A 19,256-nucleotide genomic window follows, 5' to 3' on the forward strand; every position below is an offset into this window, starting at 1 on the left:
GGCAGTGCGGTGGTTAATGGGATGCCCACTGGGCTGGAAGGTGTGAGACTTGGAAGCGTCAGTTCTGCGTGGCTTGGGATGCCTGTAGCCCGCACTGACATTAGAGGAGGGTCCTTGAATCAAGACATGGCGAGGCTCTGGCAGATCAGACGTGACATGGCGAGGCTCTGGCAGATCAGACGAGACATGGCGAGGCTCTGGCAGGTCGGACGAGACATGGTGTGGCTCTGGCTGGTCAGACGAGACATGGTGTGGCTCTGACAGATCAGACGAGACATGGCGTGGCTCTGGCAGGTCGGGCGAGACGTGACTTGACTCTGGACGCTCGGGCGAGACGTGACTTGGCTCTGGACGCTCGGGAGAGACGTGACTTGGCTCTGGACGCTCGGGAGAGACGTGACTTGGCTCTGGACGCTCGGGCAAGACGTGACTTGGCTCTGGACGCTCGGGCGAGACGTGACTTGGCTCTGGACGCTCGGGCGAGACGTGACTTGGCTCTGGAATAACAGCAGTAATTAGGCTTGGTTCAAGAAGATCTGCTGTAACTTGGCTTGGTTCATGAAAATCAACTGTGGCTTGGCTTGGCTCATGGACAACAGCAGCAACTTGACTTGGCTCATGGAGATCTGCTGTAACTTGGCTTGGTTCATGAAAATCAACTGTGGCTTGGCTTGGCTCATGGACAACAGCAGCAACTTGACTTGGCTCATGGAGATCTGCTGTAACTTGGCTTGACTCATGGAGGACAGCTGTATCTTGGCTTGACTCGTGGGGCACAGCTGTGACTTGGCTTGACACATGGGGAACAACAGCTGTATCTTGGCTTGACTCGTGGAGAACAACAGCTGTATCTTGGCTTGACTCGTGAAGAACAACAGCTGTATCTTGACTTGACTCGTGGAGAACAACAGCTGTATCTTGGCTTGACTCGTGGAGAACAACAGCTGTATCTTGGCTTGACTCGTGGAGAACAACAGCTGTATCTTGGCTTGACTCGTGGAGAACAACAGCTGTATCTTGACTTGACTTTGGAGGAACAGTAGCTGTGACGGGACTTAACATGACAGGAACAGCAGCTGTAACGTGACTTGACTTGACAGGAACAGCAGCTGTGGCGTGACTTGTCGTTGGCAGGTCAGGAGAGACGTGACTTGACTGAGGAACCTCATCTGGAAGGGCAGCCATGATAGATGCAGACTCTGGAGCAGGAGACATGATGTGAACAGGCTGTAGCTTGACTGAAGTGGCATAAGCTGGTGCTGGCTTGGCTGATGTGAGTTTAGGGAGACCAGTTGCACGTGCAGACATCAGCGGCGTATCTCTCACGCTGGATATCAGACTGTGATGATTAGATGTGATGTTAGCGAAAGCTGACTTGGTGGCTGGGGGGTAAGCAGACGCTGGCTTGGCTGATGCTGTGACATAAAGTGGCCGTGGCTTGACAGACTTGGCGTGATCTGATTCTGGAGCAGCAGACTTGATGTGGGCTGGTTCTGACATCAGGATCGTGGCTTGGCGTGGGACTGGCATGGTGGCCATCTTGGGTGCAGGCTGTGGCGTGGCGGCCATCTTGGGTGCAGGCTGTGGCGTGGCGGCCATCTTGGGTGCAGGCTGTGGCGTGGCGGCCATCTTGGCGACAGGCTCTGGCGTGGCGGCCATCTTGTGAACAGACTCTGGAATGACGGCCATCTTGTGAAGTGGCTCTGGAAGGGCGGCCATCTTGCAAACAGGCTGTGGGATGGCAGGCATGGCGTGAGCAGGCCCTGGAACGGCAGGCATTGCGTGAGCAGGCCCTGGAACGGCAGGCATGGCGTGAGCAGGCCCTGGAACGGCAGGCTTGGCGTGAGCAGGCCCTGGAACGGCAGGCATGGCGTGAGCAGGCCCTGGAACGGCAGGCTTGGCGTGAGCAGGCCCTGGAACGGCAGGCTTGGCGTGAGCAGGCCCTGGAACGGCAGGCTTGGCGTGAGCAGGCCCTGGAGCGGCAGGCTTGGCGTGAGCAGGCCCTGGAGCGGCAGGCTTGGCGTGAGCAGGCCCTGGAGCGGCAGGCTTGGCGTGAGCAGGCCCTGGAGCGGCAGGCTTGGCGTGAGCAGGCCCTGGAGCGGCAGGCTTGGCGTGAGCAGGCCCTGGAGCGGCAGGCTTGGCGTGAGCAGGCCCTGGAGCGGCAGGCTTGGCGTGAGCAGGCCCTGGAGCGGCAGGCTTGGCGTGAGCAGGCCCTGGAGCGGCAGGCTTGGCGTGAGCAGGCCCTGGAGCGGCAGGCTTGGCGTGAGCAGGCCCTGGAGCGGCAGACATGACGTGAGCAGGCTTTGAAGCGGCAGACATGACGTGAGCAGGCTTTGAAGCAGCAGACATGACGTGAGCAGGCTTTGAAGCAGCAGACATGACGTGAGCAGGCCTTGAAGCAGCAGACATGACGTGAGCAGGCCTTGAAGCAGCAGACATGACGTGAGCAGGCCCTGAAGCAGCAGACATGACGTGAGCAGGCCCTGAAGCAGCAGACGTGATACGAGCAGGCTTTGAAACAGTAGGCATGACATGAGCAGGCTTTGGTGTGACTTGAGCAGACTTTGAAGCAGCAGACATGACGTGAGCAGGCCTTGAAGCAGCAGACATGACAGAAAAATTGGGAGATACTGGGGGATAGCAGGGTTCCTCATTAACAATCCCCACAGTAAATGGTGAACCAGCTAGCAGCAAAGCATAGTCAATATACTGCTCTAAAGTCCAGTGAATTTTCCCCCCAGGTAACTGGGAGCGAATGGGTTCGTTTAACCCTTGACGAAAAATGTCCTTAAGTGCAACGTCATTAAATGCCAACAAATAACACAGTCCGCAAAAGTCCTGAACGTAATCTTCAATAGAGCGGTTACCTTGGCGGAGGCGGAAGAGGCGTGATGCTGCATCCATGGTGATCTGTGTTCAAAAGCCGCTGGATCTTTGGGTGGGCGAAGTATTTCTGTAAGGCGATGACTCTGGGAAGCGTGTAAGATCCAAACGCAAGCTTTATTGCAGATCGTAGTCAAGACAAGCAGGGTCGAACACCAGCAAACAGTAATATCCAGGGCAAGACAAAAGCGTAATCCAGTAATACAGGCGTGGGTCAGAATCCAGGTGAGCAGTCCAAAGTAGCAAAACAAACAAAACAATGAAGCTAGGCAAAACTATGGCTAAGAAACAAAACTATGGCAATGAAAACAAAACTATGACCGTGAAAATAACAAGACAAGGCAATGAAACAAGATAAACGCTTGGTAGAGTCCGCAATAGCAAAACAATACTTCGCCATGTGAGTGTGTGTGAAGCTGGCTTTTATGGAGGACAAACAGGAAGATACCAACGAGGCAGCAGAGGGAGCAGCAACAGTCAGAGAGTAAGGGCTCCCTCTGCTGGCCTGGCGTTACAGTGTCTAGCAGTCCCTTAAGAATAAGAAGTGCACTTCTTTGTATTGAATTTACTTTTACTTAAAAAATTATTAAAAATGTACTGCAGGTAATATAATGTTATTTTAGGTCATACTTCCTTCGTTCATCTTCAGAACACAAATTAAGATATTTTTGATGAAATCTGCGCTTTCTGACCCTGCATTGACATCAATGCAACTACGAAGTTCTTCTCTTATGTATCATTCTTCTATGCGTGTTCTTCACACCATGGTACTGTTAATTAATGTTGAAATAAACCTTTTTTTTCATCAAAGTATATATTAAATCATTGTTTTTTTTATAATCTTTTGTCATTCTTTAATGAAGTATGCTTATTTTGATATGTTGACTAACATACTAAAGCACATTCAAAGTGCTTAATTATAATTATTAACTGTAGTGTTAATTTATATTCAATTTTAAAGATTATTTATTGTACAAATTGTAATTTTATTTACAAATGATTACAAATATATTTAAAATGTGTGACGTACAAGTTTCAATTGAAATTACATTAAAGTTACTATGTTTTACCATGCTTCAAAGACAGCAGAAGCCTGCATTTATATAATTCAAAGTACAGAAAAAAACTATACAGTTTTGAAATATTTTAACTATTTAAAATAACTGTTTTCTGTTTGAATATATTTTAAAATGTAATTTATTCCTGTGATTTCAAAGCTGATTTTTTTGGCATCATTCCAGTCATATAAATCCTTCTATAATTTTATATTATTAGGGGCCAAGCACCGAAGGTGCGAAGGCACCTATTGTATCCGTTAGAATTCTTATTATTATTATTATTCCGCCGCAAGTCTATGGCAGCCCATAGAACCGCTTGCGGGAAAGTTGTATAATTTGGCACACTGATAGAGGACCGTCCCAACATTAACCATAGCAAGTTTGGAGTCTCTAACTCAAACTCTCTAGCGCCACCACTTGTCCAAACTTTCACTTTCTTTTTGCTAATAACTTTTGAACCGTAAGCCACAAAATCAAAATTCCAATTTTCCCTGAATCCTTGGGTCTTGCCGAGTCGAATGAACACCACATTTCAAAAATCCTAAGGTTTAGTTTTTTTTCTATAATTTTTTGATTATAAAACATACTTTTTCGAACTCGTCCTAGACGGTTTGTCTGATTTTCACCAAAATTGGCTCAGATCATCTTCAGACGATGCAGGCAAAAAGTTATGGAATTCAAGTTGATTGGACAAACCGTTCTCGAATAACGCGCTAATTAATTCTATGAAAAACGCGCAAAAATGGATGTGAGGCCATATCTTGGCAATGCTTTGGAGTATTGAGTCCAAACTTGGTGTGTGTTATAACAAGCATGACCTGAGGCTACCTGCTGTGTTTCGTCACAGTGCCACCTAGTGGTCAGAAGATATGAAAAATGGCTATTTTTGATTATAACTTCTCAGTGGTTTGACCAAAAATCTCGAAACTCGTCCCGTTAGATTAGGAGGAGCATGCCGAGTCGAACCATATCCAATTTTCCCATGTCAGCCATTTTGTGTGTCGGCCATTTTGAATTTAGATTTAAAATGCTGTATCTTGAGAACGGATTAACGTATCGTTTCGACAATAATTACAAAAATGTTCGGCACCATGCCCTGAATGTACATACCAATTTTGGGGCCAGCGCCACCTTGTGGTCAAAAGTTATAACGAAATTTCGAAAAATGCTAATAACTTCTGAAAAAAATGGCTTATTGTAATAAAAGTGATCTCAAAATATTCCTTGGGTCAGACCGAGAACATTGATACCCATTATGCCAAAATTGGCCTAACTTCCTGTTCGCCATTTTGATGAATGTAGAAAACCTACTTTTTCGAACTCCTCCTAGACCGTTAGTCGGATTTTCACCAAATTTGACTCGGATCATCTTCAGACCATGCTGACAAAAAGTTATGGATTTCGTGTCGATATTCGAAACCGTTTTCATTTAACGCATCAACGAATTTGCAGGTAAGATGCCAAAGCGAATCAGAAGCTGTATCTCTGCAAAGCTTTGAGATATTTGCACCAAATTTGGTATGTGGCATTAACACCTCACACTGATGACACCACATCAATTTGGTAGCAGCGCCACCTATTGGTCAAGAGTAATGAAGCATTCATTAACTATAAGTTTTAAAATGAACAAAAATGCTAATAACTGTAGATAGCATGAGCCTATTGTAATAAAACTGGTCTCAAAATATTCCTTGGGTCATGCCGACAACATAGATACCAATTATGAAACAGTTGGCCAAACTCCCTGTCCGCCATTTTGATTTATGTTGAAAACCTACTTTTTCGAACTAGTCCTAGACCGTTCGTCCGATTTTCACCAAAATCGAGTCAGATCATCTTCAGACTGTCCTGACAAAAAGTTATGGATTTCATGATGATAGATGAAACCGTTTTCGTATAGCGCCTCTATAAATTTAAGGCTTGATGTGAAAATGACTCTAAGGCTATATCTTTGGAAAATTTTGACATAATGGCACCAAACTTTGTGTGCACGTTTGTCACCTCACACTAAACACACCACATGGATTTGAGAACAGCGCCACCTGTTGGTCAAACGTAATAAGCATTAAATCATATCAGTAGGCGTTCTACACCATTTTTCTGTAATTTTCACTAAAATCCTCTTAAAATTGCTTCCTTTTCGTTATTGTTGCAGTTGGTCTGCTGTTCCTGCCATCCTTAGCGCCTCATTTTCCGCTTTAAGTGCTTGGCCCCGTAATTGCTGCTTTCAGCTATATTTATTAGGGGCCAAGCACCGAAGGTGCGGAGGCACCTATTGTTTTCGTTAGAATTAGGGGCCAAGCACCGAAAGGTGCGATGGCACCTATTGTATCCGTTAGTGTTATTAGGGGCCAAGCACCGAAGGTGCGAAGGCACCTATTGTATCCGTTAGAATTCTTATTATTATTAGGGGCCAAGCACCGAAGGTGCGAAGGCACCTATTGTATCCGTTAGAATTCTTATTATTATTATTAGGGGCCAAGCACCGAAGGTGCGAAGGCACCTATTGTATCCGTTAGGATTCTTATTATTATTATTCTTCCGCCGCAAGTCTATGGCAGCCCATAGAACCGCTTGCGGGAAAGTTGTATAATTTGGCACACTGATAGTGGACCGTCCCAACATTAACCATAGCAAGTTTGGAGTCTCTATCTCAAACTCTCTAGCGCCACCACTTGTCCAAACTTTCACTTTCTTTTTGCTAATAACTTTTGAACCGTAAGCCATAAAATCAAAATTCTAATTTTCCCTGAATCCTTGGGTCATGCCGAGTCGAATGAACACCAAATTTCAAAAATCGTAAGGATTAGTTTTTTTTCTATAATTTTTTGTTTATAAAACCTACTTTTTCGAACTCGTCCTAGACGGTTTGTCTGATTTTCACCAAACTTGGCTCAGATCATCTTCAGACCATGCAGGCAAAAAGTTATGGAATTCAAGTTGATTGGACAAACCGCTCTCAAATAACGTGCTAATTAATTCTACAAAAAGCGTTCAAAAATGGAATTGAGGCCATATCTCCGCAACGCTTTGGAGTATTGAGACCAATCTTGGTGTGTGTTATAACAAGCATGACCTGAGGCTACCTGCAGTGTTTCGTCACAGTGCCACCTAGTGGTCAGGAGATATGAAAAATGGCTATTTTTGCTTATAACTTCTCAGTGGTTTGACCAAACATCTCAAAACTAGTCTTGTTAGATTCGGAGGAGCATGCCGAGTCGAACCATATCCAATTTTCCCAAGTCAGCCATTTTGGGTTTCGGCCATTTTGAATTTAGCTTTAAAATGCTGTATCTTGAGAACGGATTAATGTATCGTTTCGACAATAATTACAAAAATGTTCGGCACCATGCCCTGAATGTACATACAAATTTTGGGGCCAGCGCCACCTTGTGGTCAAAAGTTATAACGAAATTTCGAAAAATGCTAATAACTTCTGAGAAAAATGGCTTATTGTAATAAAAGTGATCTCAAAATATTCCTTGGGTCAGGCCGAGAACATTGATACCAATTATGCCAAAATTGGCCTAACTTCCTGTTCGCCATTTTGATGAATGTAGAAAACCTACTTTTTCGAACTCGTCCTAGACCGTTAGTCGGATTTACACCAAATTTGACTCGGATCATCTTCAGACCATGCTGACAAAAAGTTATGGATTTCGTGTCGATATTCGAAACCGTTTTCATTTAACACATCAACGAATTTGCAGGTAAGATGCCAAAGCGCATCGGAAGCTGTATCTCTGCAAAGCTTTGAGATATTTGCACCAAATTTGGTATGTGGCATTACCACCTCACACTGATGACACCACATCAATTTGGTAGCAGCGCCACCTATTGGTCAAGAGTAATGAAGCATTCATTAACCATTAGTTTTAAAATGAACAAAAATGCTAATAACTGTAGATAGCATTAGCCTATTGTAATGAAACTGGTCTCAAAATATTCCTTGGGTCATGCCGACAACATAGATACCAATTATGCCACAGTTGGCCAAACTCCCTGTCCGCCATTTTGATTTATGTTGAAAACCTACTTTTTCGAACTAGTCCTAGACCGTTCTTCCGATTTTCACCAAAATCGAGTCATATCATCTTCAGACTGTGCTGACAAAATGTTATTGATTTCATGTTGATAGTTGAAACCGTTTTCGTACAGCACCTCTATTAATTGTAGGCTTGTTGTGAAAATGACTCTAAGGCTATATCTTTGGAAAATTTTGACATAATGACACCAAACTTTGTGTGAACGTTTGTCATCTCACACTAAACACACCACATCGATTTGATAACAGCGCCACCTGTTGGTCAAACCTAATAAGCCATCGAATCATATCAGTAGGCGTTCTACATCATTTTTCTGTCGTTTTGACTAAAATCATCCTAAAATGGCTTCTTTTTACTTCTTGTTGCAGTTGGTCTGCTGTTCCTGCCATCCTTCGCTCCTCATTTTCCGCTTTGAGTGCTTGGCCCCGTAATTGCTGCTTGCAGCTATATTTATTGTTGTTATTATTATTATTATTATTATTATTATTACTACGTTGAAAACAGCTGGGTACAATCTTTTCAGAAGAACTGAAAGAATAGAAAGTTCAGAAGAGCAGCATTTATCTGAAATGGAAATCTTTTTTAACATTACAAATGTCTTTATCATCACGTTTAATCAATTTATTATCAATTTTATCCAGCTTTTGAATGATATAGTGTCCCAGGTGAAAAAGAATTATATTAAAAATATACTTTATTAATGTGTACTAAAGTATATTTTCTACATTGTGTACTATTTTCGTCAAATCCAAGTATAGTTAAGTGTATTCAATTATGTATTAACTTCAACTTAACATCTACTTGACTACACTTCTAGTGTAAATAGTATACTAAAATGGAACAACTTTTTTTAGACTTCAAGCGCACTAAAATACACTAATGAAAATCAAGATTCATGAGCAATTAAGCACATTTACAGTACAATTGCATTGTATCGCCATTCTAATGGAAATACACTTAAAAAGGCATTGCAGTGCAAATATAGTTGTGTTTAAGTACATTTTGTGCATACTGCTATCATACTTATAATTACTATAAACATCAAGATTCATGAGCAATTAAGCACACTTACAGTACAATTGCATTGTATCGCCATTCTAATGGAAATACACTTAAAAAGGCATTGCAGTGCAAATATAGTTGTGTTTAAGTACAGTTTGTGCATACTGCTATCATACTTCTAATTACTATAAACTGTTAATTTAGTATGCCTCTGTAATATTTCAAGTAATCTACAAATGCACTTCCTAACTATATTTAGTGCTTTATACACTTATTTAAGAGTGTACTGTAAGTGTACAGAAGTCACACTTCTAATGAAGTGAGATCATAGTACAGTTTAAAAAAGTATACTAACAATTAATTTCCAAAAAATATACTTTCCATAAGTACAGTAAATTGCCACTCTATGTCAAATTTTAATACACTTTAAAAAAATAAACTTCTAGACAATTTAAAATACATTAACAACAAAGTACACTTTCAAAAAGTAGATTAAAAAATAATTTGATTACTGGTAAATTAGTATACTTACTTTTTGGACTCTTAAGTTGAACTTAATTACATATTTTTTGAAGTATACTTTTAAAAAGTACATATTAAATACTCTTTAAATAAAGCCCAATAAGTAGAAGCATACTTGTTTTATACTTCATGTACTTCGTTCATATTTATAATACACTAAAGTATACTACTTTTTTACCTGGGGTATAATGTTACAAAAGGTTTTTATTTGAGATAAATGCTGATTTTGGATCTTTCTATTCATCAAAGAATCCTGAAAAAATGCACTCAACTGTTTAAATATTGATATTGATAATAATAATAATAATAATAATAATAATAATAATAATAATAATAATAATAATAATAATAATAATAATAATACTGTTCCTTGAGCAGCAAATCAGAATATTACAATGATTTCTGAAGGAATATGTGACACTAAGGCCTGATGCTGAAAATTTAGCTTTGATCACAGGAATACATTTTATTAAAAAATACATTAAAATAGAAAACAGTTATTTTAAATAGTACAACTATTTCAAAATATTACTGATTTTGCTGTATTTTGATTCAAATAAATGCAGGCTTGGTAAGCAGAAGATACTTTTTTAAAAATCTTACTGTTCAAAAACTTTTGACAGGTAGTGTAAAGATGTTTGAAGTCTTACTTAAAGGGATAGTTCACACAAAAATGAAAATTCTGTCATTAATTACTCACCCTCATGTTGATCCAAACTTGTAAGACCTTCATTCATCTTCATAACACAAATTAAGATATTTTTGATGAAATTTTGAGAGCTTTCTGACCCTGCATAGACAGCAATGCAACTGACACAACTTCATTTTTAGGTGAGCTATCCCTTTAAGAAGGTCAAAATTCACTCTAAAGTTGAACTAACTGCATTGAACAAACTTTAACTATAATACATTTTCATTTAACTATATTATATTCTTTTAGTAAGCAGTAATTTTAAAAGTATGCTCCATATCTTTTTCATAAAGGGTGGCGCTAACTGTTAGCTTCAGTAATAGATTGTTTGTGTGTGTTTTTTCAATCTCAGGTGAAAAACTCCTTCATCAGTGTAATAAACCTGTCTTTTTAGCAGCCTGACAAAACCGGAAAACATCTGAAATCGTTTTGGTCTTTAACCATTATTATGTTGGTTTTAGCGGTGTTTATCTAGTTTATGAAGACCCCCCCCCCCCTTTTTTTTTAGTTTGTTGTGGTAGATCCATGTGAAATGAGAAAATGAAGGTGATCAATACACAGCACACAGCTCATCCATTACTCTGTGTGTATGTGTGCGTGAGATTATCAGCAGGTAATGGCCTGCTTCATGGCTCTTTTAACTCAAAACTGATAAAATCCATAAATGCGAAGGCCGTTATATGACTAAAAAAGGTTTCACATTTACAAAGCCTGAAGAAAACTGTTAGGAATTCCTTATGTCTTAGACCTTCTTCAGGAACCACATCAGTACACTTAAAGGGATAGTTCAACCAAAAATTTAAATTCTGTCATTAATTACTCACCCTCATGTCGTTCCAAACCCGTAAGACCATTCACCTTGGTATTTTTGATGAAATCCAAGAGCTTTCTGACCCTCCAGTGATGCAACTGAAACTTTCAAGTCTTAGAAAGGTAGTACGGACATTGTTAATATAGTCCATGTCACATCAGTGGTTCAACCTTAATGTTATCAAGCTACAAGCATTTTTTGTTCACAAAGAAAACCAAAATAGCAACAATTTCTTCTCTATTTTAATAATGTCCTTATTACCTTTCTGAGACTTGAACGTGCTGTCTATGCAGGGCCAGAAAGCTCTCGGATTTCATGAAAAATATCTTAATTTGTGTTCACACGCTGAATTAAGGTCTTACGGGTTTAAAACAACAAGAGGGTGAGTAATTAATGATGTTCTGGGTGCACCATCTCTTTAAAATTGTGTGTATATGTGTGCATAAACACAACACAGCTATGCACACAGACGCTAAACAAATCAGGCATAATTACTGTCAACGTCAGAAACATTACCATCATGATCTTCACACAAATATTCACTGTGGTTTTTCACACAAATCACAGGACATCATTACAGTGGCTTTGGATGCAAATATAACAGCTGTGGGCAGAGAATGGATTTAAATTTCTACACATTCCCCTATGCATATTAATGTAATTTGCATATGGGTTTTTTTTATAATTAGGCCTTTGTTTGCCATTGTTAATCTGAGGCAGAAGTGTGCCTGATGAAAACACTGGGGCAGATACTGCCCTCTAGTGACAGTGTAGAGAAATAACATTTACTGTACTTGGACACTCTTTATACTGTATGAATCTCGGGTAGAACAACGGAACTGTTCACTTTCCCTGTCGTGATGATTATATGTGACCCTGGACCACAAAATCAGACTTAAGTAGCACAGGTATATTTGTAGCAATAGCCAAAAATATATTGTATGGGTCAAAATTATCATAAAGATAATGTTCCATGAAGATATTTTGTAAATTTCCTACCATAAATATATATAAAAATGTATTTTTATTAGAAATATCCATTGCTAAGAACTTCATTTGGACAACTTTAAAGACGATTTTCTCAGTATTTTTATTTTTTTGCACCCTCAGATTCCAGATTTTCAAATAGTAGTATCTCGGCCAAATATTATCCTATCCTAACAAACCATACATCAATGGAAAGCCTATTTACTCAGTATGTATAAATCTTAATGTAAAAAAAATTGACACTTATGACTGGTTTTGTGGTCTAGGGTGAGGGTCACAATTTTGTATGGCCTAACTGTTAAATCTCTCATGCTTTTTCAGAGAATAACCAACCAACTTCTCTGGCTCCCGAGCTCATAGACTACAACATGCCCCTCACGACAACCTACTTGAAACAGAAGAAACTACAGTGCATGAACAACAACGAACAGGTACTGCAGTCTAATATCTCTACATGTTTACTGACCGACATACATTCAGCGTGTAAACAGCCGAGTTGCATTTCAGTCCATCCAGATGGCACAGAAACCATTGTGGGTGTTACTGACAGGAGGTGTTTTACTTCAGTTTGCATTTATTTATTTTTATTAGAAGGTAAAGAAATGTCACTTTTCACTATTTTCTAGCCCTGAGCTATGTATTTCTGGCTCTGTCAGAATGTTCTTATGATATACAATAACATGAACTCTGGCACATAGGCCACCTGTGGGTGGATGTGAGTTTGTGTTGTGTAGTATTTAGCAGGAATGGCGGTTAGTTCTGTTCTAATTAACAAGTGTTCAGAGCAGCTGGCTAATTAGCTGAGGTGTGAGAAAACTGGTGAAGTGCCAATCTGAAGAAGAAAGGTGAAGCGTTCTTACGGTCACGTACACTGCAGTTTGTACACACACTGAAATGTATTCAACTCAGCGTTTGCTCTGTATACACTTGCCTGCAGTCATCATTGTTCGTCTAAAGGCTTGTTCAAGGACAATAAGTCTAACTAGGTAAAGCTTTAAAAATCACTCTAATACAGAAGTCATGCTGGATTTCTAGATTGCAGTATTGCAAATTTTGATTCTATTTTTCTGTTTTTGTGATTCCGAATGCAAGACATGAAATGCTGCAGTGCGATTTCATTATTATAGAATCTACCTCTGCACTGGGGTTGTTTGCATTCTATACTGTGAAATTCTTCCAGGAGCCTTTTATATAAAATGTCCTCATATGAATGCTCATGATGCTCAGGAATCTATGTTTTGAATCCTGTATACATTCTGTGTGATGGGGTTCGATTAGAGAAAATTGTAGGGAGCAGACAGGAAGTGGGTGTTAAATGTCCTACCGCAGTTTTGGTCTCTTTGGGTGGGGCTTGATAGGAGAAGCAGGCTGATGATGAGCTGAAAGTGCAAGAGGCACTGGCAATAAAAATATGGTGCAGTTCTGTATCCGTTTTTTAAGCATATGGCTTGTTTTTGGTTGTGATAACTATTAGATTTTAGATTATATAACATAACATTAACATACTGTAGACAGCAATGAAGCTTGCTTTAAATGGTATCTTGTCATTTAAATTGGGGATTTGGGCCTGTTCTACTTCAAAGGTTGACCTTCTCAACCATGTCCAACAATTAAAATGGTAAAACCTTTATTATTTTGACTTGGTTTGGTTTTATAAATAATTAAATCATGCGAAATTATGCAAAATATATACTACCAGTCAAAAGTTTTTGAACAGTAAGATTTTTAATGTTTTTATCACCAAGCCTGCATTTATTTGATCTAAAATACAGCAAAAGCAGTAATTTTGTAAAATGTTTTTTTCTTTTTAAAATACCTGCTTTCAATATGAATATATTTTAACATGTAATTTATTTATGCTGTTTATACAATATGCTGTTTAAGAAACATTTTTTATTATTATTAAAAAATATTTAAAAAAGTATTTTTTTTTTAATTCAACTCAGCAAATCAGTATATTAGAATGGTTTCTGAAGGATCATATGATTGGAGTAATGATGCTAAAAATCCAGCTGTGAAATCACAGGAATAAATTACATTTCAAAATTTATTCAAAGAGAAAACAGTTATTTTAAATAGTAAAAATGTTTACATTTTTAATTTGGATTAAATAAATGCAGGCTTGGTGAGTACTCACCAATATATATATATATATATATATATATATATATATATATTGGTAGTATAAGTTTATAAATAACTTCAAGTGACAATTACAATAACTACAACACATTTAGTCCCAAACTTAACTAGCCTATACCAAGTTCCAGCTTATATAGGCTAAATTTGCATTTAATTTTTTATTTTATTTTAATGTTTCAAAAATCATCAAAGATCAGGGTTTTAAATAACAACATTTAAGCATTTTTAGAATAAAAATATATAAATCACAATATTAACTGTAAAAGTTAAAAATGTCATTCAAAAATGTGGTTGGTAAGATTTTTTTTAACGTTTCTAGAGGAAAGTCTTTTTTATGCTCACCAATGCTTCATTTATTTGATCAAAACTACAGTAAATACAATCAAATTGTGAAATATTTCTACAATTTAAAAAAATATGTTTTCTATTTTAGTATATTTTAAAATGCAATTTATTCCTGTGATGGCAAAGCTGAATTTTCAGCATCATTACTCCAGTCTTCAGTGTCACATGATCCTTCAGAAATCATTTTAATATTCTGATTTGCTGCTCAGTAAACATTTCTTATTATTATCAATGTTGAAAACAGTTGTGCTGCTTAATATTTCTGTGGAAACCATGATTCATGTTTTTGATAAATAGAATGTTTAAGAGAAAAGCAATTATTTAACATTTTAAATCAAATTTTGATCAATTTAAATAAAGGTATTCATCTCTTTAAAATAAATAATTCCAAAAAATGAGTAGTGTAAAATTAAACATTTCATATAACAAAAATTGAAGGTTTAAGCTGGGAATGTTCCTTTGAAGGTTAAGATCCACCTTTCATTGTTAAAAGTCCCATTTTGTTTTACCCTATTTGCAGAAGGCAGATGAAAAAAGGCCAAGTCAGAAATGGAGACTAAGTGCTGAGATACAGGCAAGGCAAAAGAAAAGAGAGAGAATTGCGCAAATAGGCAGAATAATTAACAAAGAGGCCCACGGATGAGCATCGGAGTGAGAGCAGAGGAGCAGAGGATGTGGCGAGGAGGCTGGTCGGCCCTGCAGGACGCGTGTGTCCAGCTCAATTCAATAAAGAAGGAAATTAGCAGCATCCTTCCTGCAGGCTGCAGACTCCCGGCTCTCAGAGGGGGGATGGAGGAGATTAAGGAGAGGGGGAATGTTCATTATCGTTTATGGCCCTTTTTTTCCCATTTGCTGTATCTCCTCTTCAGGAAACTCATTTCATTCTCTCTCCTCCTTTAGCTCTCTCTCTCTCTCCCTCTCTCTCTCTGAGGAAAGGTGTGAGATTCTCAAATATTGTAACAAATTAGGCCTACTGTAGTCACATAGAAAACAGGTGATAGATTTAATCTATCTACTGCGCATTCTTACAGGCATTAAATGCACAATCAGTGTTTTCTAAAGAAATAGCTGTAAGTGTTAAATGTATTTTGTCCATTGTCACAATGAAAAATGAACAGTGTCACAACTAAATTTAATATGGCAGAGGTGCCAAGTCTACCAGTGTGAGTGATTGTGAATGTGTCATTTGTTCTTATAAAAGCTGTATTGTGCCGTTTTGTCTGTAGGTGGCAGATTTACCAAACAATTCATTCTGCTAAGTAACAACCCAACCAGCTGAACAAAGTTGCTTTGTAATCTTTTATTCCAGATCCAAAAGCCTCAAGGATATTTATGCTACACATTATGTGACAGATTATGTTATTCTATTTTGTGCTGCTTTTGATTTCATACAATTACCACTTAATGGAAATGATCATTAAACATGCATTTGTGTTTTATAAAAGACATACTGTACAATCACCATTTGTAAAAGTTTGTCTTAAAAGACAATGACTCACATTGTCGTCTTGCATTGATGTTGTTAATTTATTTCCTAAAGTCAATCTAAATATAACATGGACTTTTGCTTCTAAACACAAGTATGTGCAGCTTGCATTATGAACCAGAATTGTATTTTCCGATTCCTTTGAATGTATGTGCTTCTCCTGAGGGCTCCATTAGTGACTCATAAATCAAAGTGTGTGTATGTGTATGTTCATGCACTTAGATGTTCACTGGGTAATTGAGACAATATCAGGATGGAGAGTTTAGTGTATTGATGTATTGGAACAGAAAAAAACTAGGCTGATTCCTTACAATAAGTCTTTAAGACGGTTGAATCTAATATTATTTTGCATTGTTTTGCAAATTAAAAAGTGATTTGGTCTTGCTTTAGCAAACGGATTAGGCCTACACCAATATGGATTTCTAGAACAAATGTTGCATTTACAGTAGGGGAAGATGGAGGCAGAAAGGGGGGGGGATGTGAACTGCTCTAAAGTGGTTTTGGTGATTCTGTACCTCACTGTACACAATACTTATAGCAGGGGCGTGACGTCAGCGCGCGCGGCCCCGCCTCCATCTTCAGGGCTGGTTGCTGGAGAGAGTCGCGACCGCTGCAATATTGTTGCAATATTAAACGGATAGAGAGTGGAGAGGACAGGGGCTCTGCTACGAGGGGGGATCTTAGAAGAATATTAAAAACAAATTGCGTCCACCAGTGAAGGTAAGGATTCAATTAGGCTGGCATGAATTCATTATCTCAAACAGCAGGTTATTATAGATTTCCCCTCAGCAGAAAACGGCGTGTTTTGAGTAACGTTAGTGCTGCAAAGAGCGTCTGCGAAGGTCGTTATGTTTATTTGTTTTTCTAGTTAGGAGTTATAACTAAATGTGTAGGATATTTAAAGTTAAACAGTTAAAACGACGTTGTCGTTGTTTACTGTGGCGTTTAACCTGTACAAACGCGGCGCGTTTGCCAGTCAAGTTGAACAGTGTATTGGTGACAAAACGAAGTCGTGTTATTTAAACGTAGGCTAACGCGAAACCTTGGCAACATGATAGCGTCCATTTAGATTGTTATCATCAGTCAGCATTTCTTCCTGAAGTATTCAAGCCGTGGCTGTCATACGTTGATAAATATGCGCTTTACACGCTTGATGTATTATTGATAACGCGTGCATGCTGACAGCAGCGTGTTATTACTTTTTTCGTTCAGTTAGTTTGTTTGTTCGTTTATTTAGCAGCGTGAGAGTAAACACATCGCTGAAATATGTGCAGAACTGTCAATTGGGTTTATTTAAGGTCCTCTGCTTGTTAATAACGTGTGTTATGATGCATATAAGATCTGTATACAGAAAAAAACAAATCAATTTAGATGCAAATAACATTTGAAATAAGCAACAGAAATGTGTAGGTGTGGAAATGTATATGAGACCTAGGAGGTGAGGTTTGGAGTGGTTTGATTAATCAGTGTGGCCCTCAAACTGTGTTTGAACATGTTTTAAGATCATGACATTATTTGGGGTATATGAAAATATGAATTATAGAGTTATGAATTGATGATATGGTATGACAAGAGTCATGTGTTCCTGGACCACATAACCAGTCATAAATAGCACGGGAATGTTTGTAGTTATAGCCACCAATACATTGTATGGGTCAAAATGATATATATATATTTATTTTTTTTTTAATGTCAAAATCATTAGGATAATAAGATCATGTTCCATGAAGATATTTTGTAGATTTTTATTAAAACTTTATTTTTGATTTGTAATATGGACAACTTTAATGGTGACTTACGTTAATGTTTAGATTTTTTTGCACCCTCAGATTTCAGATTTTCAAATAGTTGTATCTCAGGCAAATTTTGTCCTATCCTAACAAACCATACATCAATGGAAAGCTTATTTATTCATTTATTATGACAGTTTTTTTAGTCCAGGGTCACATATTTGGCCAGCATATGTGAAGACATGCATGATTGAAGTATATCAAGTATATAGTCAAGCTAAAAAAAAAAAAATATTTAAAATGCATTTATTTTATACTAAGTAAAGCTCAAGTCTGTTAACATATTTACTGACATATCGCTCAAACTTACTGATATAAAAATTGTAATTATTTGGAGTACTACTTGTGCACAATGCACATTTCTTAATATTAAGCCTAAAATATGTTTTAATGTCACTATTGATGAGGATAGTATGATTTTTAAATAATATCAGTCTTTAAATGCAAAATATTTAAGGTATAACCACAGTCAAATATACTTAAGTATATCTTTAGTTGAACTTCATCTGTACTTTCGCATAATTAAAGTGCGTTAAGTACAAAATTAGTTGTTCCAATTTAGCAGACTGTAAATATGCCAGTTTAGTGTACTTAAAGAACACCTGCATGGTGTTTTTATTAAGTGCATAATATGTAAATGTATTTGTAGTATACTTAGCATGAAATTAATGTATTTTAAATAAGAATTTATGGTAACACTTTATTTCATGGTTTCTTAACTAGTTGCTTATTAGCATGCATATTAATAGAATATTAGCTATTTATTAGTACTAATGAAGCACATATTAATGCATCATTCCACATGACCTTATTCTACATCCCTAATCCTACCCAATACCTAAACTTAACAACTACCTAACTAAATATTAATAAGCAGCAAATTAGGAATTTATTAAGGAAAAAGTCATAGTTAATAGTGAAGGAGTGTTCCCTATTCTAAAGTGTTACCGAATTTATTTTCTCTAGTGTATTAAATCTAGAGTATAAAATTGGGATAAATTAATCAATATTTTAAACATGACTTTTGCTGAGTGATGATAAATGTAAATTTATTTATGTAACATTTTTTTTCCCCTAGAATGATTTTGTATCATTTTTATTATTATTTTTTTTTATATTATGTGCTTACAATATGTGCTGTTGTGGCAGGATATTATTAAATAATTATTTTATAACTATTTTTATTTCATAGCTATATATATTTTTAAAAGTGTCTAGTACGTGCCTTGAAACATTTTGTTGTGGGTTTTATTCAGATCTGGCAAAGCTGGTTCTGCAGGCTATCGATACTGTCCGTTGCATGTAGGCCTGAAATCAGAGAACAGCATACATACAAATCTCACAAAGTGCTTTTTGTATCATTAAGATAAATACGTTTCAGAGATTGCTGCATTTGCTTTCGTAGCTCTAGTGTTTCGATGTCCCTTTTGGGTTTGTATTGCCACTTGTTATTGGCTCTCCACTTAGATGACACTTAGCTCTAGTCAGCATTA

At 37.9% G+C, this 19,256-nt stretch overlaps 1 protein-coding gene across 1 annotated transcript in view; it reads left to right on the plus strand.

Moving 5' to 3' along the window:
* The window catches only part of nol4lb (nucleolar protein 4-like b), a 156,128-nt gene that overhangs the window by 40,871 nt on the left and 96,001 nt on the right, over positions 1 to 19,256 (plus strand). Inside the window, exon 4 of the mRNA XM_073823357.1 lies at positions 12,322 to 12,431. Coding sequence (XP_073679458.1) covers positions 12,322 to 12,431 — 110 coding nt within the window. The remainder of the gene's footprint in view (positions 1 to 12,321; positions 12,432 to 19,256) is intronic.

Source organism: Garra rufa, chromosome 18, assembly GCF_049309525.1.
Source record: "Garra rufa chromosome 18, GarRuf1.0, whole genome shotgun sequence".
In the NCBI taxonomy this organism is placed as follows: Eukaryota; Metazoa; Chordata; class Actinopteri; order Cypriniformes; family Cyprinidae; genus Garra; species Garra rufa.